The sequence below is a fragment of the Ranitomeya imitator genome, chromosome 2 (genome assembly GCF_032444005.1).
Source record: "Ranitomeya imitator isolate aRanImi1 chromosome 2, aRanImi1.pri, whole genome shotgun sequence".
Lineage (NCBI taxonomy): Eukaryota > Metazoa > Chordata > Amphibia > Anura > Dendrobatidae > Ranitomeya > Ranitomeya imitator.
The window spans coordinates 314,452,214-314,477,740 of record NC_091283.1 but is presented as its reverse complement, the minus strand read 5'-3'; the positions used below and the strand labels follow the sequence as shown (position 1 = coordinate 314,477,740).

Sequence of the window (25,527 nt, the reverse complement as noted above, 5' to 3'; positions counted from 1 at the left end):
TTGCCAGGCCTTTACAGCCGCAGCCTTCAGGTCTTGCTTGTTTGTGGGTCTTTCCGTCTTAAGTCTGGATTTGAGCAAGTGAAATGCATGCTCAATTGGGTTTAGATCTGGAGATTGACTTGGCCTTTGCAGAATGTTCCACTTTTTGGCACTCATGAACTCCTGGGTAGCTTTGGCTGTATGCTTGGGGTCATTGTCCATCTGTACTATGAAGCGCCATCCAATCAACTTTGCAGCATTTGGCTGAATCTGGGCTGAAAGTATATCCCGGTACACTTCAGAATTCATCCCTGCTTCTTCCACCACTGCATCTACTTCCTGCAGTTACCGCTCATTACAGTAATGAATATGCGGCTCCACCCCTATGGGAGGTGGAGCCACATATTCATTACTGTAATGAGCGGTACCATGTGACCGCTCAGTACAGGAAGAATCTGCAGCGCTGGAAGAAGCAGGGACGTGCAGGGACCGCGCCAGGAGAAGGTGAGTATAATTAGAGAGTCCCCGCTCCCCCTCCCCTGCCGACCCCTGTGTATGACTCGAGTATAAGCCGACAGGGGGACTTTCAGCCCAAAAAAATGGGCTGAAAATCTCGGCTTATACTCGAGTATATACGGTATGTTGATTGTTGTTTTCCCATGAGTTGTTCTATCTCATGTGCATATTTTGAGAAGTTTAGTTCCTTTTTGGAATGGCTGTTTATAACAGAGGCAGGTGCAGACTCTATTATTCACTATCTTGATGATTTTTTGTGTATTGGACCAGCTGGGTCTCCGGTGTGCGCAGTATTAATGTGAACGATGGAACAAGTAGAGGAGAGGTTTGGGATTCCTTTGGCAGCAGAGAAGACTGTGGGTCCATCCACCACGCTGTTTTCTGGGCATTGAGATAGATACCGTGTTGATGGAATGTCGTTTGGCAGTTGAAAAGCTGGAGGATTTGAAAATGGTCATACAAAAGGTGTTGAGATTCCACATGATTCAGTAGCGCCAGTTGCAATCTTTACTGAGTAAATTGAATTTTGCTTGCAGGATTTTACCCATGGGTAGAATATTTACCAGGAGGTTGACTGTAGCAACGGTGGGTGCGACTCACCCACGGCATTTTATTTGATTGAATGAAGGGCAGAAAGCAGATCTACACATGTGGGAGCAGTTTTTGGGCAGTTACAACGGATGATCGGTGTGGATGGACGTGGTGGTTGACAATGTTGATTTGGAGTTGGTTATGGATGCAGCAGGATCATTGTGATTTGGAGCCTATTTTCAAGGCAAATGGTTGGCCGGGAAGTGGCCGGACGAGTGTAGTTAATGGGCTGACAAAGAATGTAGTGGTCTTAGAGCTATTTCCCATTGTGGTAACCGTGGAAGTGCGAGGGGAAGCTTTGCAAAACAAGAAGGTGAGGTTTTTGTGTGATAACATGAGCGTGGTGCACAGTATTAAGCTCTTGTCATCTCATTCTCCTCCTGTGGTGAACTTGATGCGTCATTTGGTACTTCGATGCTTGCATTTGAATGTATGGTTGAGGGCGACACATGTCCCAGGAGTCAAAAATTCCATTGCTGATGCAATTTCTCACTTTCAGTGGAGTCTGTTTCGGAAGCTGGCGCCGGAGTCAGAGCACCACGGAACACAATGGTTGGCAAGCTTATAGTATCTGGTATCAGATCAGCGATGAGGTTCATTACGGCATCGGTGGCTGCTGGGATTTTGCATCAATATAAGTCGATGTGGGACTATTCATGTAGGTTGGAGGCGAGTACAGGGAGTTGTCAGTCAGACGACGATAAAGTGGATCTGTTATACATGATCGGCAGGTTATGTGAGGAAGGGGTGTCGGTGTGGAATGGTCAAATGGCAGCATTAGCATTTTTGTTCAAATTGTCTGGCATGGAAGACGTTACCAAGGCTTTTGTGATACAACAAGCTTTGAAGGGGTACAGGAAAAAAAGGGCAGTTCGGGATTGGAGGCATCCGATCTCATTTCATATGTTGGGTAGACTGTTAGCAGCATTGAAAAATGTCTGTCGGTTAAAATATTAGACATTGTTGTTTCAGACGGCTTTTAGTTTAGCTTTCTTTGGCGCATTTCGAATAAACTAATTAGTGAGTAAGAATTGTTGTCATCAAAAGGGTTTGCAATTTCATGATGTGGTATGTGAACCCAGGGTTATCTGTTGTATACTTCGGAGGTCGAAGACTTATCTATAGCAAGGTTTGTATGGTGGAATTGTGGGCGGTGTAAGGATTAATGGAGTGCCCGATGTATAGAACGTCTCAATTTTTTTGGTAAGGGGCGGTGCCGAGGGTTCTTTATTGATTCATCAGGATGGTTCGGCTTTGTCTAAATTGCAGTTTATAGCCATAATCAGGAGGTGCTTAGGTTCAATTGGCATGGATGATTCTAAATTTGGGTCCCATTTGTTTCATATAGGGGCAGCAACGGAAGTGACCAGGTGGGGCCTTAGTGCAGCGGTGGTGCACAAGATTAGGAGATAGGAGTTGTTAGATTTTGCGTCATATGTCCGTACAGGAATGCTGGATGCTTAACACTGGCGAAGAGGGTTTGCAAGTTACAATTTTGGTTGTTTTCTTTTACAGATGGTCCGCTGTTGGTGTGGGTGTTAGGACACTCGAATGTGGTGTGGGGAGATTTACGGGCTGACGTCAGACCGTCCATCCGGCAGCTTGAGTTAAGACATGATGAAGGGCCCGTCAGGTGGATTGGGATTATCAGAATGCTCTGGTCCAGGTTGGTTCCAGAATTTTATTTTTATATGGGTGTGGATAGACCCCCGGATGTTTTATTGATTCACGCAGGGAAAAATTATTTGGGGGTCCGCACTTCTAGGGATTTGGTTCAGGACATTAAGTTTGACTGCTTGCGCCTCATGGCTGCTCACTCGGGGATGGTCATTGTTTGGTCCGATATTGTGGCTCTTTTGGCATGGAAATATGGTCATTCACTGGAACACATAATTAGGGCCCGGATTAGGTGTATCAGGAGGTGTTGCATTTTTTGGCTAGGAATGAGGTGGTGGTAGTGCGGCATCGCGATCTGCACGTGCCATCTAGAGAGCATTTACATCAGGATGGGGTGCATTTGACACCTATCGGTATACAGGCTGGCCATTTATATGGATACACCTAAATAAAATGGGAATGGTTGGTGATATCAACTTCCTGTTTTTGGCATATTCGTATATGGGAGGGGGAAAACTTTTCAAGATGGGTGGTGACCATGGCGGCCATTTTGAAGTCAGCCATTTTGGATTTAACTTTATTTTTTTCAATGGGAAGAGGGTCATGTGACACATCAAACTTATTGAGAATTTCACAAGAAAAACAATGGTGTGCTTGGTTTTAACATAACTTCATTCTTTCATGAGTTATTTATTGACCACTTATAGAATGTGTTCAATGTGCTGCCAATTGCGTTGGATTGTCAATGCAACCCTCGTCTCACACTATTGACACACTGATAGCAACACCGCAGAAGAAATGCTAGCACAGGCTTCCAGTATGTTGTTTCAGATGTTTTGGGGTCATTTGAAGGCAATTGGCTATGCTGTGAACATACGAAATGTGCAGCATTTTATTTAGGTGTATCCATATAAATGGCCCACCCTGTAGATATCTGGGCACTGGGTTTGAGAGGGTTTAGAGAAGGCTGTTAAGGTGTGGAAGGACACTCATGCATAAGGTGTCATGCATGTCTGTCGTGGCAGGAATGGGTCTGTGGAGAGCCAGGGGGGTGTAAGGGGCCTGTTTGGTGGGGCAGTTACCTACCCCCCTCTTTTGCTTCATTTGGTGGTCAGAATATAATTTAAAAAAAAGGGGTCCCTACTGGGCTGAGGTCTCAGCGGGAGAATTTAATTGGTGGTGCCCTTCAGTAGGGTCTTCGAACAGGTGTGGTGCGGTTGAGGGCACAAGCAGGAGAGTCCTTGAATCAGTGTGGTGCGGTTGAAGGCCTAAAGTGCAGCTGATGGTGCAACAAAGCTGGTAAACGGTTTCCTTAGACCCCTTCCTTATGTGTCAATGCTATATGGATATGTTCATTTTTGTAATGTAAATACACCGCTCAAAAAAATAAAGGGAACACTAAAATACCACATCCTAGCTATCACTGAATGAAATATTTCAGTTGCAAATCTTTATTCATTACATAGTGGAATGTGTTGAAAACAATAAAACATAAAAATGATCAATGTAAATCAAAATTAATATCCCATGGATGTCTGGATTTGGAATGATACTCAAAATCAAAGTGGAAAATTAAATTACCGGCTGGTCCAACTTCAGTGGAGATGCCTCAAGACAAGGAAATGATGTTCTATTGTGTATGAGACCTCCACGTGCCTGTATGACCTCCCTACAACACCTTGGCATGCTCCTGATGAGGCGGCAGATGGTCTCCTTAGGGACTTCCTCCCAGACCTGGACTAAATCATCCGCCAACTCCTGGACAGTCTGTGGTGCAAGGTGACGTTGGTGGATGGTGCGAGACATAATGTCCCAGATGTGTTCAATCAGATTCAGGTCTGGGGAATGGGCGGATCAGTCTTTAGCTTCAATGCCTTCTTCTTGCAGGAATTGCTGACATACAGATCGCTCTCCACGACTCTGTCGCGTCTGCCACATATGCTCAGTGTGAACCTGCTTTCATCTGTGAAGAGCACAGGGCGCCAGTGGTGAATTTGACAATCCTGGTGTTCTGTGGCAAATGCCAAGCATCCTGCACGGTGTTGGGCTATGAGCACAACCCCCATCTGTGGACGTCTGGCACTCAAACCATCCTCATGGAGTCGGTTTCTAACAGTTTGTGCAGACACATGCACATTTGTGGCCTGCTGGAGATCATTTTGCAGGGTTTTTGCAGTGCTCCTCCTGTTCCTCCTAGTACAAAGGCAGAAGTAGCGTTCCTGCTGTTGTGTTGTTGCCCTCCTACGGCCCCCTCCACATCTCCTGGTGTACTGGCCTGTCTCCTGGTAGCGCCTCCAGCCTCTGGATACTACGCTGACAGACACAGCAAACCTTGCCACAGCTAGCATTGATGTGCCATCCTGGATGAGCTGCACTACCTGAGCCACTTGTGTAGGTTGTAGAGTCCGTCTCATGCTACCACGAGTGTGGGGTGGTATTTCTTTGGAGGGCCGCACAGCCCTCCATGTGCTCGCCAGAGGTAGCCTGACTGCCATTAGGTACCAAGATGAGATCCTCAGACCCCTTGTGAGACCATATACTGGTGCAGTTGGCCCTGGGTTCCTCCTAATGCAGGACAATGCCAGACCTCATGTGGCTGGAGTGTGTCAGCAGTTCCTGCGAGATGAAGGCATTGAAGCTATGGACTGGCCTGCCCGTTCTCCAGACCTGAATCCGATAGAACACATCTGGATTATCATGTTTCGCACCATCCACCAACGTCATGTTGCACCACAGACTGTCCAGGAGTTGGTGGATGCTTTAGTCCAGGTCTGGGAGGAGATCCCTCAGGAGACCATCTGCCGCCTCATCTGGAGCATGCCCAGGTGTTGTAGGGATATCATACAGGCATGTGGAGGCCACACACTCTACTGGGCATCATTTCCTTGTCTTGAGGCAATTCCACTGAAGTTGGATCAGCCTGTAACTTCATTTTCCACTTTGATTTTGAGCATCATTCCAACTCCAGACCTCCGTGGGATATTACAGTAGCTGTGATTTACATTGATCATGTTTAGGTTTTATTGTTCTCAACACATTCCATTATGTAATGAATAAAGATTTACAACTGGAATATTTCAATGTCATATGTGGGATTTTAGTGTTCCCTTTATTTTTTTGAGCAGTGTATTAACCTGGTATATAACTGGCAATTAGCCTATCACTTTATTCAAGCTATTAACAGGGAAGATTCCTTCTGATGCACTGACCAACATTTTATGCAGACCAACGATTCATGCTTCACGGTAACTGCAGTTAGAGGGGGCTTCCATTCTCCCCTCATAGGCTCAGTACTAATACAGCTATCGGAGTTCACACAGTCTTTTTCAACAAAGCCAAGCATCTTCTCTTTCACCATTCCACAATGTTCTAAGTCTTCACAACAATAGAAGTTTTTTTTTTAAATAAAAGCAGGAATATTCTCCTTCACGCCACGGTGCTTGAGTTTTCACAATAGTACTGTTTTTTTTCTCAATAAAAGCAAACATCTTTTGCTTTCATCACTCCACAATATTTTTAAGCTTTTTTCAATTGAAAATGTTTTCCTTTTTTCTTTACCCCCCATTTTTTTATCTTCTCATCCCCCTTTTTTCCTTTTCATCTCCCTCTTTCTTTTTTTTTTCTAATACCTTTATCTTCCTGATGAAGAGGTATGATCACCTTGAAATACATTGACAAATAAAACCGCATCTGGTTTCCTATTGCATATTGAATTCTCAGCAGCCAGTTTTGAATCCACCTTTATGCAAGTTTGCTTATTATCTGTTTGGTGGATCTGCAGCACCCATCTTTACTTACAGGCTAAAGGTACCGTCACACATAGCGACGCTGCAGCGATACCGACAACGATCCGGATCGCTGCAGCGTTGCTGTTTGGTCGCTGGAGAGCTGTCACACAGACAGCTCTCCAGCGACCAACGATCCCGAGGTCCCCGGTAACCAGGGTAAACATCGGGTAACTAAGCGCAGGGCCGCGCTTAGTAACCCGATGTTTACCCTGGTTACCATCCTAAAAAGTAAAAAAACAAACGCTACATACTTACCTACCGCTGTCTGTCCTCGGCACTCTGCTTCTCTGGTCTGGCTGTGAGCGCCGGGCAGCCAGAAAGCAGAGCGGTGACGTCACCGCTCTGCTTTCCGGCTGACCGACGCTCACAGCCAGAGCAGGAGGAGAGCAGAGCACAGCGCTGGAGGACAGACGGCTGTAGGTAAGTATGTACTGTTTGTTTTTTTACTTTTAGGATGGTAACCAGGGTAAACATCGGGTTACTAAGCGCGGCCCTGCGCTTAGTTACCCGATGTTTACCCTGGTTACCAGCAAAGACATCGCTGAATCGGTGTCACACACGCCGATTCAGCGATGTCTACGGGGAGTCCAGCGACGAAATAAAGTTCTGGACTTTCTTCCCCGACCAGCGATCTCCCAGCAGGGGCCTGACCGCTGCTGCCTGTCACACTGGACGATATCGCTAGCGAGGACGCTGCAACGTCACGGATCGCTAGCGATATCGTCTAGTGTGACAGTACCTTAACAAAGAGGCTGTGACTTTCACAACCCTAACAAGGTAAGCAAATCCCATTTTACTCTTTCTTTTGTAATCTGGATAAAACCCTATTGCGCTTATTGTCATTCCAGTTTTTATCTACCCACATTTCTTTTCCAATGACATGCCCACTGTCATCATATGCGACTTCAACGTCCCCAATGACATTTCCCACTCGCCTGTTTCTTTTCTTCTAACTCACTTCCTTCTTCGGCTTTGCTCAATGGTCCTCAGTAGCCATTCACAAAGTTGACCACACAATGGACCTCATTTTCACCCACCTCTATTTGCTATCTAACCTCTCTCCCATCTGACCACAACCTACTACATTCTATTTCCTCTCATATCCATGTGCACAATCCCCAAATCAAAAACTTGCACATGCTCACAGAAACTTCAATCACCTTACATTCACTTTCTGAGTCCCTTCTCCTTCTTTCACAGTGAAGATGCTGTTGACGCTTTATATAACATCGCTACAGCTAGTGAATAGGTCTCCCCCCTCACATTCCAAAGCTTGAGCAATAACAAGCAACCCTGGCACATCAGTCTATTTTTGTCCTATATTCTTGACCATGACCTATTCTCGGTGTCTAGCTATGGCCCCATATCACTTCTCCCCTATGCCTCGCCTCAACACTACTGGAACAACACGCCCATCTTGACTGTCCCCCACCTCTCCTCCTGCTCCCTCTTTGACTGCTTACAATCTGGCTTCCGACTGCATCATTCCACAGAAACTGCCCTGGCTAACGTTGCCAATTACCTACTATTCACCAAATCCAAATGACACTACTCTGTTCTATTCCTCGTGGACCTTTCCTCTGCCTTCGACACAGTGGACCATTGAGTAGTTAACTCAGTGATCAGGAAGGACACTGTATCAGCATTCTCCTCTATCACAGGAAGCTGCCTACAGTCAAGAGGAACTCACTTACTAACGAGATTTTATTTTTGTAAAAGCATGTCTAATAGTCCAAAAAACATGGTAAGTTATATAGTTATTACCATTTCTCAATTAATTAATTATATGACTTTCTTACCAGGAAAGGGGAGACGGTGGCGATGGAGCAGAGTAACATGAGGCAGGGTCTCTGCTGCAGGAAGCTGGCAGCGCCAGAACTGGCACAATGCACGGGAGCTGAGGTCTCAATCTGCGCATGCTCCACCAGAGGTGGCCATTTTCCTAAAGCCCACTAGCAAGAAATCAATGGGAAATTCAGGGATTGCCCACTCCTGCCACCAACTTCCTCCTGCAGCACTGACCATGCCCCCTCCATGGCAGTCACCCCCACCCCCACAGGTGAGCTACATTCAGACTATGAGAGGCACTCCCATTCTCCTCCCAAATTTGGGGGGAGAAAGATAATCTTATAATCTGAAAAATACAGTATATAGTTTCTCCCCGCCTGAGTTATTTTTGATGATCAACAAAATACAGTTTTCCAGTAATTGTTTTTTCACACCTTAGGTGTGATAATGCCACTGTGTGGGATTTTTAAAAAATTGTTACTCACTACTTGGCCAACCCTTTTTCATTCCTCTTGTTTGGTTCTATAAAAAAAACCCTTGCACAAACCTCCCATGCAGATGCTGTTCCAGCGGTGTCAGTATGTGTGTTCCTTGGGCTCATGTGAGGTTGTTACATTATGTGAGCCCTCCACCTAATCTGTGTTGGTATCACCGTCCCCTCCTTCAAACAAATTGAACATCATGAGGAAGTCAGAGAGAAGCCAAAGTTCTGGCTTCCTGTTGATGGTAAATATGTCCGAAGGTAGGGACAATGAAGTCTGCACTCATTGGGCGCAGACATGATCGCAGCATTCCGGCGGCACAGGGAAGCATCGCGCAGGGAGGGGGCTCCCTGCGTGCTTCTCTGAGACCCCCAAGCAACGCGATGTGATCGAGTTCCTCCGAGGGTCTCCTACCTCCTCCTCCCTGCAGAAGCAGATCCAAAATGGATGCGGGGGGCCCTCTGAGTCATGCAGGGAGGTGGCTTTCAAGCGCCTGCTCAGAGCAGGCACCGGGAAGCTTCCCTGCAGTGCCTGTTTGATCGCTGGTTTGACACAGTGCACTGTGATCTGTCACTATAATGTGATGTCTCCCCCTCCCCCCGGGGGAATGTAAAAAAAGCAAAAAAATAATATTTACATGTGTAAAAAAAAAAAATTTCCTAAATAAAGAAAAAAAAATATTGTTCCAATAACTACATTTCTTTATCTAAATAAAAACAAAATAAAAGTACACATTTAGTATCGCCGCGTCCGTAACGACCCGACCTATAAAACTGTCCCACTAGTTAACCCCTTCAGTGAACACCGTAAAAAAAAAAAAAGAGGCAAAAAACGATCCTTTATTATCATACCGCCAAACAAAAAGTGGAATAACACGCTCTTAGGGTTAGCGGAAGGCACCGGGTAAATATAGACATTTATTATAATTGGTGCGTTCGCAGCCCGGGGTCCACCGTGCAGGAGGAACCTGCTGCTAGCTAATAGTGGCACTGTTTGGCGGTATAGACTAGCTCTGTTACTTCACAGAGTAGCCGTGAAAGGAAAGCACTGCGCCCTGTTAGCCTCACAGGAGCACAAGCTTACTGCCGAACTGATAGCAGTCAGTGGTTATGCATACACGCAATTTCCTCACCGGAGGAGCCGGTATTCTAGGGGCTTATTTCAGCCGGGTCCCTGAATACATTCATATAATCTCCTCACCGGAGGTGCCGGTATTCTAGGGGCTTATTTCAGCCGGGTCATTGAATCCATTCACACATAACCACACTGGCGCAAAGCACATCCTTGGATTGATACTATACCATGCGAGCCTTTTATAGCTGCAGCAAGTACAGGGCCTTCCCAGAAGGACCAATGAGAGGCTGCCACAGAGCCTGAGCAACTTCAGGACCTTCCTGGAGAACCAATGTGTTTTGCTGCAGTATCTGAGCATGTGACCCTCGATCTCCAATGAGATATCTTACCCTGGGCATGCTCAGAAGGGAAAAAGCAGGACTTAGTTCCAAAAGCGTCTGCTCGCCGCTGCCCAGCACTGGCTTCAATGGCAGAAGCTGGAAAAGCAACAGTAACCCTTTGCACAGAAAATCTGCTTGGGTGATGTTCTTTGGATTTAACCACCATCTAAGGGATTGGATTACATCTGATGGCAGAAATATAGAACTATCCAGTTGCCCCTGTAGTCTACTATCTTCCCGTAATATAACATTTTGTAATTTCCTAGTATGCAGTTGAGCCCACTGCACTGCAGGGATACTAGAGGTTAATGAACCCAATAAAAGCATGCCTTTCCTTAAAGACATACTACAATTACTAATCGCTTGGTCTACTTTATCAATTATAGATGACTTTTTTTCATCAGGGAGGAGACATTTCTGATTCACTGAGCCCAGATGAAGACCTAGAAACGTCTGGCAGATGACAGGCCATAATCTAGATTTTTCCAATTAATCAACCATCCGAGCTTCTGTAAGGAAGATACTATAACCCCCAGTCTTTGTTCACATTGAAGGGAAGAATTGCCCACTATTAAGAGGTCATCTAAGTATGGAATAATTAAGGTATCCTTAACCTGTAAATACAACATTACTTCCGACATTAACTTAGTAAATACGCGGGGTGCCATAGATAAACCAAAGGGCAAAGCTTTGAACTGCAGATGATGTATGTGATCTCCCATTGTGACTGCTACCCGGAGAAATTGTTGATGCGATTTATGTATAGGCAGATGATAGTATGCATCTAAAGATCTAATACCGCCATATAACAACCGGGGAACAACACTTTTATGGCTAAACGTACAGATTCCATCTTAAAGGTCTCAGATTTTAGGAAAGAATTTAATTTTTTTAGATTAATTATGGTTCGAAATGACCCATCAGGTTTGGGAATTAGAAATAAGGGAGAGTAAAACCCTTTCCCTTTTTGGTCTCCCGGGACATTAGCTAACACCTTTTTAGATAAAATGTCTTAATTTCCATCTCCAATGCCTCCTGTTGCATTTGGGATTTTAAGGAAGTCAATAGAAAGCAGTCCGGAGGTATCCGGACAAAGTCTAAAGATAGGCCTCATGTTATTATGTTAATGGCCCAAGAGTTATCAGTTATCTTTCTCCATTGATGACTGAAACTAAGCAATCTGCCTCCTACAGGTAAAGCAGGACTAGCGGAATCTATCCACTGGCTTGAAGAGACGTCTAGAGGTTTCCCTTTTGCCTGAAATCTATATTGTTCCATCGGTCCTTATAGTCCCGCCTCCTGCTAAATGTCGGCTTCCTGAATGCTCTTCTGTAGGAAGGAATGAATGGATTAGGAAACTCTTTTTTCCTTTCTCCTGCTTTAGTTAGAATATCATCTAACACTTTCCCAAATAAGAACTCACCCTCACAGGGTATAGAGCAGAGTTTAGCTCTGGGTTAGGATTGGATTTTTAACCATAGAGCTCTGCGAGCTGTATTGGTTAAGCTTGCCGTTCTAGCCGCCAGACAAAGAAAGCCTATAGAGGCGTCAGATAAAAATGCTGCTGCTCCTTTAATTGAGGAAATGGAGGAACGTAACCTGTCCCTTGACATGCCATTTTTTATATTTTGGTCCAGCTGGTCCAGCTAAACAAGCATTGATCTTCCTGTGCAACTGGCTGAAATTGCTGGTTTGAATGCATCTATGCAAGTTTCCCAAGATCCTTTTAACAGTACGCCTGATTTACGATCCATCAGATCGGATAGAGATCCAGCATCCTCTACCGGCAAGGAGGATCGACGTGAGGTGGAAGCCACAGGTGCATCAACCTTGGGTACTTTAGCCCAGGAGGTTAGATCAGGGGTCCCCAACTCCAGTCCTCAAGGCCCACCAACAGGTCATGTTTTCAGGATTTCCTTTGCATTGCTCAGGTGATGCAATTATTACCTGGGCAAGACTAAGGAAATCCTGAAAACATGACATGTTGGTGGGCCTTGAGGACTGGAGTTGGGGACCCCTGGGTTAGATCGTCATCATCAAAAGGATCTGTTTGCTCCACTCTTTTTTTTTTTACCAGATCTTTAACTATTTGATTTACTGGAAAATCTGATCCCTTCTTTTGGGAAGATGTGCTTAATTCTAAAACTATGGGCGAAATCGTCAATGAAAAAGACCTGGGAGTATGGGTGGATGACAAACTCACATTTAGTGGCCAGTGTCAGGCAGCTGCTACAAAGGCAAATAAAATAATGGGATGCATTAAAAGAGGCATAGATGCTCATGAGGAGGACATAATTTTACCTCTATACAAGTCACTTGTTCGACCACACTTAGAATACTGTGCACAGTTCTGGTCTCCAGTGTATAAGAAAGACATAGCTGAACTGGAGCGGGTGCAGAGAAGAGTGACCAAGGTTATTAGAGGACTGGGGGGTCTGCAATACCAAGATAGGTTATTACACTTGGGGCTATTTAGTTTGGAAAAACAAAGGCTAAGGGGTGATCTTATTTTAATGTATACCTATATGAGGGGACAGTACAAAGACCTTTCTGACGATCTTTCTAATCTTAGACCTGAGACGGGGACAGGGGGGCATCCTCTACGTCTGGAGAAAAGAAGGTTTAAGCATAACAACAGACGCGGATTCTTTACTGTAAGAGCAGTGAGACTATGGAACTCTCTGCCGTATGATGTTGTAATGAGCGATTCATTACTTAAATTTAAGAGGGGACTAGATACCTTTCTTGAAAAGTATAATGTTACAGGTTATATATACTAGATTCCTTGATAGGGCGTTGATCCAGGGAACTAGTCTGATTGCCGTATGTGGAGTCGGGAAGGAATTTTTTTTCCCCACAGTGGAGCTTACTCTTTGCCACATGGTTTTTTTTTGCCTTCCTCTGGATCAACATGTTAGGGTATGTTAGGTTAGGCTATGGGTTGAACTAGATGGACTTAAAGTCTTCCTTCAACCTTAATAACTATGTTAGGTTGTCAACATTATATAAGCACTGCGGTATATTATATAGCATTTGATCTAAGAGAGAAAAAACTCAAATGGTGTGCAGTACTATACTTGAAAAAAGGATATGAGTGCTTCAAGGTAGAGGAAAGAGAAGTTCCAATAGCACCTGGTTCAGTGGTGTGGAATATTTTCTCCTCGAGTATAAGTGTCTCAAAGGGAGATTTAAGGTGCCTAAAAAGGGAAATCAGATGTAGTTATAAGCTCCTTGTATTGGCTATGGTTGAAAAAATTAGAATGTTAGCGTACACATGCTTATGTTGCATCGCTGCATGATCCTTAAGTATGAGATGGCAATGACATCAGGTCAATATGAATATAGGCAAAATCACAGTATTGTGTGGAACATGCTATGTTAATTTGTGGAGCCAAGAGAAAAGTACACTATGTGTCATGGTAGAAAGCTTTTCACCTGGTGCTAAGGGTCTGCTATAATCAGAGCTATATGTCCATGAGATACTGCTGGTAGTCGCCCGGGACCTGCGCTCTTACAATGGGAACCAAGGTTAAGTGTAATGTCCATTAGATGTTAATAGAAATTCTCCTGTAGTGCGAGACGGTGTAATAACTGTAAGCCGGTCAGGAGAGTCAGCGCTTTTGCTGTGTGCGAGCTCTGTCGCCAGGGGTATGTGCTGTCTATCCGGAATTTACTTCCTGGTTAAATGCCGGGTGATCTGTGTCACGTGACGCCGCATGTCATCACAGTCACATGTGTGGGCGGGAACTGTGCGCGCTTGCGCACTGATGTGTGAACGATATGTGTGGACATTGCAGAGTCTGGCATCATGCCCTTAAGTTTAATAGATGTATAGTATCAGTGGAGAGGACTGAATAAACCCACAGTGCTTGTGGGAAGTCCTACTGCGCTTAAAGCCATATGTTTCTAGTGTAATCTTACGATATAATTGTGGACAAAGATGTAATTAGACCGGGGTTAAGTGCGCACCCGCACTGGATGAAGGATGTTAACCAACTGCAGGGCTGGTATTATGCCACTATTGGTGGTAGAAGGCTAAGCGTGTTGGCACCAGGTTATTAAAGAAAACAATAGATAGATAGATAGATAGATAGATAGATAGATAGATAGATAGATAGATAGATAATCGCTAGCCCCTCCTTCTTGTCTCTCTCTCTGGGCACCCCCATGCTTTCCATGGTAGAGTATATTCGCTTCTTTAAAGGGACTCTGTCACCCCAAAAATCGAGGGTGAGCTAAGCCCACCGGCATCAGGGGCTTATCTACAGCATTCTGTAATACTGTAGATAAGCCCCCGATGTATCCTAAAAGATGAGAAAAAGAGGTTAGATTATACTCACCAGGGAGGGCAGTCCGATCCGGTGGGCATCGCGGTCCGGTCCGGAGCCTCTCATCTTCATAGGACGTCCTCTTCTGGTCTTCACGCTGCGGCTCCGGTAGATTGCTTATATTTAAAGAGAATCTGTCACCCCAAAAATCAAAGATGAGCTGCAGCCACCAGCATCAGGGGCTTATCTACAGCATTCTGTAATGCTGTAGATAAGCACCCGATGTATCCAGAAAGATGAGAAAAAGAGGTTAGATTATACTCACCCAGGGGCGGTCCGCGTCCGATGGGCATCGCGGTCTGGTGCCTCCTATCTTCTTGTCTGCCCTGTTGAGGGCAGAGAAAAGTACTGCAGTGCGCAGGCGCTGGGCCTCTCTGACATTTCCCGGCGCCTGCACACTGCAGTACTTCGCTCTGCCCTCAACAGGGCAGACAAAGTACGCCTCCGTCGAAGCTGCGGCGTGAAGACAAGAAGAGGACGTCATCGTAAGAAGATAGGAGACCCCAGACCCCGACACCCATCGGACCCGGACCGCCCCTGGGTGAGTATAATATAACCTCTTTTTCTCATCTTTCAGGATACATCGGGGGCTTATCTACAGCATTACAGAATGCTGGAGATAAGCCCCTGATGCCGGTGGCCGCAGCTCATTTTAGATTTTTGGGGTGAGAGGTTCCCTTTAAAAATCAGACTCCTGCTAATATGTTTTTTCTTTAATAACCTTGTGCTTCAGTGCTTATATAATGTTGACAACTAGATGCTTTCTTCCTTAGAACATGGTTATCGCAGCAGCAACCATGTTATTGTTATTATTTTTTGACATATTATTTGATAAGACTACTCTATTACATAAAATTACTGTGCATTATTGACAAATAATTTAAATTTAGTTTCTGTTTTCTCTTCACCCATATGTAAATTTTCTCACTTGGACAAAGATTGTTGTAATGAACGTCCTTGTTGAACCAAAAACATTCAACTTATTGCCTGGATGCATAATAACTTAACACGTTTCTTTTAAAAAAACTGAATGGCAAGTTATTTTGAACATTTGATACAAGGGCTGGACACCCTGCTTGAGCACCTACAAGTAACCTTCCTGAGTGCCGTGTTTTTTCACATATTACACACAGGTGCTCTGTATATAGTGTATAGGTAATAGTGATTTTCAGTGACATTATACACAGGAGCTCTGCATATAGCATCAGTGTACAGGTGATACTGTGATCACCAGTGACATTATACACAGGAGCTCTGTATAGTGTCAGTGTACAGGTAATACAGGGATCACCAGTGACATTATACACAATATGTCTATATTGTGTATTTGTAATACAGTGATCACCAGTGACATTATAAACAGGAGCTCTGTATATAGTGTCAACATACAGGTAATACAGGGATCACCAAAAACATTATACACAGTGGCTCTCTATTTAGTATACAGTGTACAGGTACTACAGTGATCAACTGTGACATTATACATAGGTACTCTGTATATAGTGTCAGTGTACAGGTAATACAGTGATCATCGGTGACATTATACACAGGAACCCTCTACATAGTATACAGTGTACAGGTAATACAGTAATCAACAGTGACATTGTACACAGGCGCTCTGAATCTGGATTTACTTTTTTCATATATCGATGGATTTTAATGCTGCATTGCTGGATTTTCCTTGCTCAACACTCCACTGTGGTTGAGATTACATAGTCCCCTTTCTTAATGCATGCTCTCAGTGCCGGGTGTCAGCTGTCAGAATCAACTGATACCCGGTGGCAATCGTGCACAGAGCCCAGGTGGCTGGGAGATCCCCATGATGTATCCATAAGTCAAAGGTCAGTAAGTACCAGACGACCATGACGTATGGATGTGTCCAATGTCAGGAAAAGGTTAAAGATGCATTTCTTACATTCGCATACAGAAGTTCTTCCACCAAACTGCGGAGCAGTGAGCAACAAGCACGGTGAGAGATTTTTTTTTAAAATCAGATAAATTTTTATTAAGGAAAACAATGATAACATATAACATCAAGCTATCATCTATATATATAAGGGTTTTTCCGTCTGTCTGTCTGTCTGTCCTGGAAATCCCGGCTCTCTGATTGGTCGAGGCCGCCAGGCCTCGACCAATCAGAGAGCGGCACAGCATCGACGTAGAAATCCCGCGTCTCTGATTGGTCGAGGCCGCCAGGCCTCGGCCAATCAGCAACGGGCAAAGCGACGATGATGTCATAAAGGACGTAGACATCCTGCGTCTCCGATTGGTCGAGGCCGCCAGGCCTCGACCAATCAGCAACGGGCACAGCGACGATGATGTCATAAAGGACGTAGACATCCTGCGTCTCCGATTGGTCGAGGCCGCCAGGCCTCGACCAATCAGCAACGGGCAAAGCGACGATGATGTCATAAAGGACGTAGACATCCTGCGCCTCCGATTGGTCGAGGCCGCCAGGCCTCGGCCAATCAGCAACGGGCAAAGCGACGATGATGTCATAAAGGACGTAGACATCCTGCGTCTCCGATTGGTCGAGGCCGCCAGGCCTCGGCCAATCAGCAACGGGCAAAGCGACGATGATGTCATAAAGGACGTAGACATCCTGCGTCTCCGATTGGTCGAGGCCGCCAGGCCTCGACCAATCAGCAACGGGCACAGCGACGATGATGTCATAATGGTTGCCATGGCGACGATAATGTCATAAAGGTTGCCTCGACCAATCAGCGACGGGCACAGTCTGCCGCGAATTCTGGAATCATCATTGTCCATATACTACGGGGATATGCATATTCTAAAATACCCGAAACCAAACCAAACCAAACCAAAGGCCTCGACCAATCAGCGACGGGCACAGCATGGCGACGATGATGTCATAAAGGTTGCCTCGAGCAATCAGCGACGGGCACAGTCTGCCGCGAATTCGCCTCGACCAATCAGCGACGGGCACAGTATCGACGTAGATGTCATAATGGTTGCCATGGCGACGATGATGTCATAAAGGTTGCCTCGACCAATCAGCGATGGGCACAGTCTGCCGCGAATTCTGGAATCATCATTGTCCATATACTACAGGGACATGCATATTCTAGAATAACCGATGCGTTAGAATCGGGCCACAATCTAGTTCACATATAATCATATATTTTATGAACAAAACTCCCCCCCATTTTTCCCCCCTATCCCCCCTCCCTTCGAGACCCCCTTAGTGCCTTCCTCATTTCCTTTCCGATATTCCTTCCCCAAGCCAAGTACAATTGTATAATATGAACATCATCTATAACATTATGCGTCCTCCCCACAAATCTAATTCACGTTGAGAGATTTCACCAAGATTTTTCGGCTATAGAGAAAAGATATCAAGGAAAATGGAATGCATCAATACTTGCAGATTACTGTTGGTCAAATTGTAAGAGATGCAGGAGTAGGAGTACAAGAGACAAGCAAAAAAGAGTGGTCACTGAATGAGGACCAAATTTTGTAATGAAATTTCTATAACTTTAGAATTCACAATTGTCATGGGTTTACTGCGACAGAAAGGAGCCAGAAGACTGCAGCATCTGACTTCTCCTACTCATGAACTGTTTAGAAGCACTTCAACTTCATATAAAATGGTGCAAGTGTATTTTAGAAGTGCAGGGGTTAATATGCTCAGTTGAGAGCTCTTGAATAGAGATGGGCGAATCCGAACAGTAAAGTTCAGCGTCTGTATGAAACACCTACTATTCGGGCATGGACACCGAACACGGACTTTACCAGGAAGTTTGTGTTACTGTTTGGGTTCGGCTGCCCAAACACCGGGTGTTTGTCATGCTGTCATATACATGACAGCTCGGCAAACACCGTTTCTGATCGGCGCTGAAATCATCTCTGCCAGTCAGAGAGCCGCGGTTCCCACGCTGTCAAGACAGCAGGAGCGCTCAGCTGTGATCAGAGGTATAAAGTTTACCTCCGGTAACTGTGTCAGCTGTCAGCTGATAGGACTACTGCTCCCATCATCCGATGCCTACTGCCGCTAATAACAGCGAGATCAGGAGCGACTGATGGTTGTTTTCATCAGCTAGCTCCTGCACTGTAAATAAATAATTAAAAAACAAAAAAATTGGGCGTGGGTTCTCCTGTATTATTGATAACTAGCCAGGCAAAACTCACAGCTGGGGGTACCACCCTCAGCTGTCAGCACGGCTGGTTATCAAGAACAGAGGGGTTCCCACACCATATTTTTTTAATTTAAATAAATAATTTTAAGAAACAGCGTGGGGTCCCCCCTGTTTTTGACAACCAGCCTTGCTAAAGCTGACAGCTGAGGGCTGGTATTCTCAGGCTGGTAAGGGGCCATGCATATTGGGCCCCCCTAGCCTAAAAATAGCAGCCTGCAGCCACCTAGAAAAAGCGCATCTATTAGATGCGCCAGTTCTGGCGCTTTGCCTGTCTCTCCCCACTTGCCCTGTAGCAGCGGCAAGTGGGGTTAACCCCTTAACGTCCAGAGGTATTTTTGGTTTTGCATTTTCATTTTTACTCCTCTTCTTCCCAGAGCCATAACTTTTTTATTTTTTTCTAAAAATGGGCTGAGAATACCAGCTGCCAGCTTTAGCAAGGCTGGTTGTCAAAAATGGGGGGACCCCACGCTGTTTTTTTAAATTATTTATTTAAATAATTAAAAATTATATGGCTTGGGGATCCCTCTATTACTGATAACCAGCCTTGCTGAAGCTGACAGCTGAGGGTTGCAGCTTCCAGCTGTTATGTTTTGCCTGGCTGGTTATCAAGAATACAGGGGAACCCAGTGCAGGAGCCAGCTGATGAAAACAATGACCACAGCAGCGGCTGATGGGAGTTATTAGTGGCAGCACGCATAGGCCGATGGGAGCAGTAGTACCATCAGCTGACACCAGTGACCGGAGGTAATCTTAATACCTCCAATAAAAGTTAAGCGCTCACGCTGTCTTTTGACAGCACGAGAACTGCGGCTTTCTGACCGGTGGGGATGATTTCACCGCTGATCAGAAGCAGTGTTTGTCGCACTGTCATGCACATGACAGCATGGCAAACACTGGATGTTCAGGCCACCCATTCAAGTGAATGCGGTCCGGGTGGGCTGATACCCGAACCTGGAGTTTTTGTAAGTGTTCAGCTGAACCCGAACATCCAGGTGCCCACCCATCTCAACTCTTTAAAGCTTTCCTGCATTAAGGCTCTCAGCTTCTCAGTTAACCACTCCTATCTACTATATAATCTGGGCCCTCACAAGCACCCATTGTCAAAGCTAGCTTATGCTGCATGGCTAGGAGATGGTGCTTTGTTGTTGTTTGAGAAGTCATTTGGTGGATTTATTTGAGACTGTTGCGTGGTTTTGGTTGCGTGCTAATCCTCTCCTTCTCTGACTTTGGTTTTATCCCCTTCTCCACTCCCCGGTGTTTACCTCTGTTGTTTGTGTATTGTTGTATGATTGCTATTTTCCATTATACCCATTTGTATTACCTTGTTAGTCGGGTTGGTGTATTACAGTACACTACTATTCCCCTCTTCCATGGGTGGGCGGAGGGTACAAACAGAGGGCATATTCAGGAGCTAAGGCAAGGTATGTGGTGCCGGTGTCACCATCTGAAGTAAGCTGGGAAACAGGGCGAGCTAGGGCACCACTAGCATTAGGGAAAGCGAAAGAACCCCTGTTCCTGGAATACCCAACAACAGAGTCGTTACAGCAATATTGTTTAGACAGGTTTTAGTTATTTTATATGGTTGCTATGCTTCATCTGAATAAATATTACAACATTGGCATAACAAAATGTGAAGGTTTGAGGTTGTGTGTTGTAATAATCAACCTGGTAGGTTAACGATGCAGCTAGCTTTATTTCTGCCATCCACGGTTATACAGCAAATCTAGGTAGATTGCCAAAATACAATGTCCTCAGTCCACAAATTCCCAACCCAGGATAGGTAGTTCCACTGCCCCTGTACCAGGTGATAGCCACTGTCTCCCAACTTTGGTTGGCCTACAACTTTTAGTATCTCCCGCGGGTAAGGTGTGCAGTCACAGCCTATGTTCCTCTAGCTGACTGAAATCACACCCCGTCAGGCAAAAACCGATCTCCAAACTCCATAGGCCATCCATGTGCTTCAGGACCAAAGTGATAGATTCCTGCCCGTTGACGTCACTCCACCAATTTCTTGACAGTACAGGTGTCTTCCTTTCCTCTCTCTGTGATCAGCCCCCTGAATTGGCAGAAGTGTTCACACCCTTCCCCATAAACATTGGTAAACATTGGTTTTAGCTCAAAGAATGAAGAATATTCCAGCAACCCATCACATGGGATTGCATGCAAGACCCCTAGTAGTGATAGCTCTCCTGGGTCTACTATACCTAGCCACACAATGGGCCCTAGTGGCTGGGAGAACAATGGCTTGAGACCCCTCAGATACTGATGAGATTGAAAGAATGATTGATTTACAGTTACCTGTAGAAATATCCTTTGTGGCCTTATGTTTACATAAGATCCAACCGCGTCTTCCTCTGCTTACTGTCACTGAATGGAAATATTGATTTCTGAGGCTGAACTGGCCAGCAAATGTCTAATAAAACACAACAATAAGATTGACATAACTGGTACACCGTGCTGGAAAAAGCCTGCATCACTTAGAGCAGTGGATTCCGCTCTACATGCTTTGGTCCAATAGTCTATAGTAAGTGGCCAACTCCTCACACGAAATATTCTGCATCTTTATATTTGCAAAAGTAATACTGCTTTATGCATTAATTATTTGTAGCAGTAAAAGAAAAACTCTTTATCCTAGAAACACGAGAAAACTAAAAAATGTTATTGTCAGATTTGAATTCAGGAGATCAAAATCATTTAGAAATGGCTCATTTAATAACTGAACCTGACAACTTTTTGAAAATATGTAAAACAGTGTTACATGATCTGAAAGGGCCTTGAACTTAACGGGTGGAAAGTTCTTTAGCTGCTCACTCAGGATGAGCAGCCTCTGTGCAGGTCCCAGTACCTTCCTCTCCTGCTCTGCACAAATCAATTGCATAAGTGTGGGGCTGGAGGAGAGAGCAGTTCTCTCAGTGATCAGGAAGGGCACTGTGTTATTGTTCTCTTCTGTCACAGGAACCTGCCTCCAGTCTATAAGATGCACTCGCTTATTAGCAAGATTTTTTTTCTTGTTTAGTGTGTATTTCCAAGTAAAACATTTTCACCATTAAGAATCTAAAAAGCGTCTCACCTGTGCGACTGCTCTGGTGACTAAGAAGAGATTATTTCTTCACAAAACCTTTTCCATTAAAATGGCTTCACCTATGTGTGAGTTCTTTGATGTGTAACAAGAGTTGATTTCTTTGTAAAACATTTTCCACATTCTGAACATGAAACTGTTTTCTCACTTGCGTGAATTCTTTGGTGCTTTAAAAAATTTGATTTTAGTGCAATACATCTTCCACATTCTGAACATGAAAAAGGCTTTGCACCGGTGTGAATTCTCTGATGACCAGCAAGACTTGATTTCTGGTTAAAAGATTTTCCACATTCTGAACATAAAAAAGGCTTCTCCCCAGTGTGAATTCTCTGGTGAGCAACAAGATCTGATTTTCTGTTAAAACATTTCCCACATTCTGAACATGAAAAAGGCTTCTCCCCTGTGTGGGTTCTCTGGTGTAGCACAACTTCAGATTTCCAGGTAAAACTTTTTCCACATTCGGAACATAAAAAAGGCTTCTCTCCAGTGTGAATTCTCTGGTGATTAATAAGATCTGATTTTCTGTTAAAACATTTCCCACATTCTGAGCATGAAAAAGGCTTCTCACCTGTGTGACTTCTCTGGTGACTATCCAAACGTGATTTCTGGTTAAAATATTTTCCACATTCTGAACATGAAAAAGGCTTCTCTCCTGTGTGGGTTCTCTGGTGTAGCACAACTTCAGATTTCCAGGTAAAACTTTTTCCACATTCGGAACATAAAAAAGGCTTCTCTCCAGTGTGAATTCTCTGGTGATTAATAAGATCTGATTTTCTGTTAAAACATTTCCCACATTCTGAGCATGAAAAAGGCTTCTCACCTGTGTGACTTCTCTGGTGACTATCCAAACGTGATTTCTGGTTAAAATATTTTCCACATTCTGAACATGAAAAAGGCTGCTTTCCTGTGTGAATTCTCTGGTGAGTAACGAGATCTGATTTTCTGTTAAAACATTTTCCACATTCTAAACATGAAAAAGGCTTCTCCCCTGTGTGGGTTCTCTGGTGTAGCACAACATCACATTTCCAGTTAAAACATTTCCCACATTCTGAGCATGAAAAAGGCTTCTCCCCAGTGTGAATTCTCTGGTGAATAACCAAATTTGATTTCTTCTTAAAACATTTCCCACACTTGGAACAAGAAAATATATTCTCTACTATGTGACTTTTTTTATGTTTGATACAATTTGCTTTCCTTAGAAAAGACATTTCGAGGGGAAGACTATATCCATGTTCTGTGTTTACTTTAGGAGCCATTCGTTTTTTACTACTTATTTTGTGACATTGATTTTCCCTAGTAGTTGGTAAGGAATCAGAAGACAGGACCTGTTTCAAAGGATCAGATAACAGATCTTTGCTGTGAAGGGATGATGGTATATCTGGAGTAATGGCATTCACTTCAATTGTATCCTGTGGGATCTCAAGATCATCTGATTTAAAAATTGAAGATGTCAGCTGTCCTTCTAATCGTCTTGTACAGTAATCTGCCAAGAATAAAACCAATTATTATTTTTGAATAAAATATCCTTGAATTTCATATTTTTGAACATTTATACTTACTAACCATAAAAATGGCAAGTTATATAAAAATATTGAATTATTCACCAAGACAATAATAGTTCACAGTCTAATAGAAAACCTCATAGGATAAACCAGTAGAGCGTGGTGCTCAACAGTTTGTTCACTCTGCCTCCCAAATATGGAATACAAAGTCACCTAACAATGTTAAGTAAGTGAAAATAGTACCAATAAAAACTTCTACTGATCCAGCAAAAAATAAAGCCCAACTCGTGTCCGTCATCTGTCTGTGAAAAAACAGAGGGTGTCCACATTATTTACGGTCCAGAGGGCTCCAGTGTATCTAGTATACTGTATCCAGTGTAGGCGTTTAAGGGGATACACTAGAGCCCTCTGGACCCTGGGTAAAGTACTTATATGTGATATTTTTCTTGGCCTGGATTTATCCTCATATCCTTGCATGATATTGTCTATAATTGCTGATAATTATCTATTTGACTTTGTGCTATAATGTGTACTTTTGTCTCTGGACTCTCCTATGAATCACTTTCCGTATTTCTTGTCATTTTATCTACCTATTATACATTTAATTTAACTTTTTTTTCTGGGAGTTACCAGAGACAAACCCCAGAACCGTCCAGATACTTTGTTTGGGTCCTTCTTTGCACTTTAGTTATTTGCACCTTGCACTTTATTTATGACAATCTGATTTTCTACATTACTACCTCATGCATTTCCTTGCATATGAATTTGAGCCTATTCTGCACGGGGTTGCACTCTATGCATAACTTTGGACTCAACCTATTTATTTGCCCAGTGTTTTCTATTTTCTGTATGATCTGTCTACATCTTCATTTTTTAGCTTTTTAAATTTTCTGCTTCAATAATAATTTTCATTTATTATATAACTTGTGTCTGGAGGACTTTTTTCTCTACGTACATTTTTTTCTTGCTCTTAAAATCATACGAGACCCTATGGTAGAAGGAATCACACCAAATGCCAGATTGGATAAGGTTGGATTATTTAATGATTTTCTTGTTGAAGTAGAGCAATCCCTTCCAAGAGCAATCAGTTTAATCAATCAGTCAGGTCTTAAAATAAATTGCGACAAATCCTCAGTTTTGCCGCTTACTGAGAATATACCTGGACCCTCGGAATGTGGTTTAAAAGTACTCAAATTTAAATATCTTGGTATAAATATTAATAAAAGCCCATTATAGATTTGAAAGATAACATATACCCTCTCACTGAGATAATTAAAAAAAAATGTGAGAAATGGTCCCAACTCCCTATTTCTGTAATATTATTCGCGCCTGACAGAGACCTAAGTGCCAGGGCAGACATGCAGAACCTGATTTATTTTTATATTACCCAGCTGGCCAGCTGCATTATTTAAAAAGTTGGTTGAGGGACGATAAGCCGTCTAATGTGGAGGCTGATATTTTGCAACTTTTAAATAGGATTTCATTATGGGCAATATTGGAGGGATCCTATAAACCACCACAGGGATTTCTATTTGTGCAGGAACTTGCGATACAGATCTAGAAAGAAAGTAAAAGGTGGATGAGACTCGGTTGTGGGACAAACCAGAGTTTCCACATCTTAAGATATTACCAGATTCTATGTCCTGGAAGCAATAAGGAATAACAACATTGGGCAAGGTATATGAAAATGAAGTACTGTTATCATTTGATCAAATACATACAAAATATGGGACAGGGATTTTTATACATATCTGCAAATGAGATATGCTATTACGCACCAGTTCCCACATCCCAGAATGCGGTTATTGAGATACCCACAATTAGGTGTATTTACTGCCCAGGGCCCTACGGGTGTAATTTCCACACTATATACTTTTGTGCTTAATTAAAAAGTTGCATCCACTCAACTTCCTGTGGAAGACAAATTGCGACAATTGATAACCTAATTAACTGAATAATAAATTAACACAATTATATATTTTACATCAATTTTACCTTATCCCATCCAAACTATATAGGTTTGGTGGATTATCCTCTGATGGTTGTCATAGATGTGGGGAATAGGGGGCGGATTTTTGGCATCTTATCTGGAACTGTGCAGTGATGAGATATTGGAGTGAAGTGGTTTCTACATGATCAAGAAACATTGGGGCACCGGTTGATTGTGTGCCGAAACTGTGTGTGTTGGGAATTTTGGATGAGGAAATTTGGCCACATTATGATAGAATTCTTATTAGACTCTTTTC

The 25,527-nt window shown here is 43.7% G+C and overlaps 2 protein-coding genes across 2 annotated transcripts in view; one reads left to right on the top strand and one right to left on the bottom strand.

Moving 5' to 3' along the window:
- The window catches only part of LOC138663424 (oocyte zinc finger protein XlCOF6-like), a 394,108-nt gene that overhangs the window by 138,414 nt on the left and 230,167 nt on the right, over window positions 1-25,527 (top strand). The window lies entirely within an intron of this gene.
- The window catches only part of LOC138663427 (oocyte zinc finger protein XlCOF7.1-like), a 44,924-nt gene continuing 41,108 nt past the window's right edge, over window positions 21,712-25,527 (bottom strand). Inside the window, exon 7 of the mRNA XM_069749633.1 lies at window positions 21,712-23,262. Within this exon, the coding sequence (XP_069605734.1) occupies window positions 21,842-23,262 (1,421 nt within the window). The 3' untranslated portion in view covers window positions 21,712-21,841. The remainder of the gene's footprint in view (window positions 23,263-25,527) is intronic.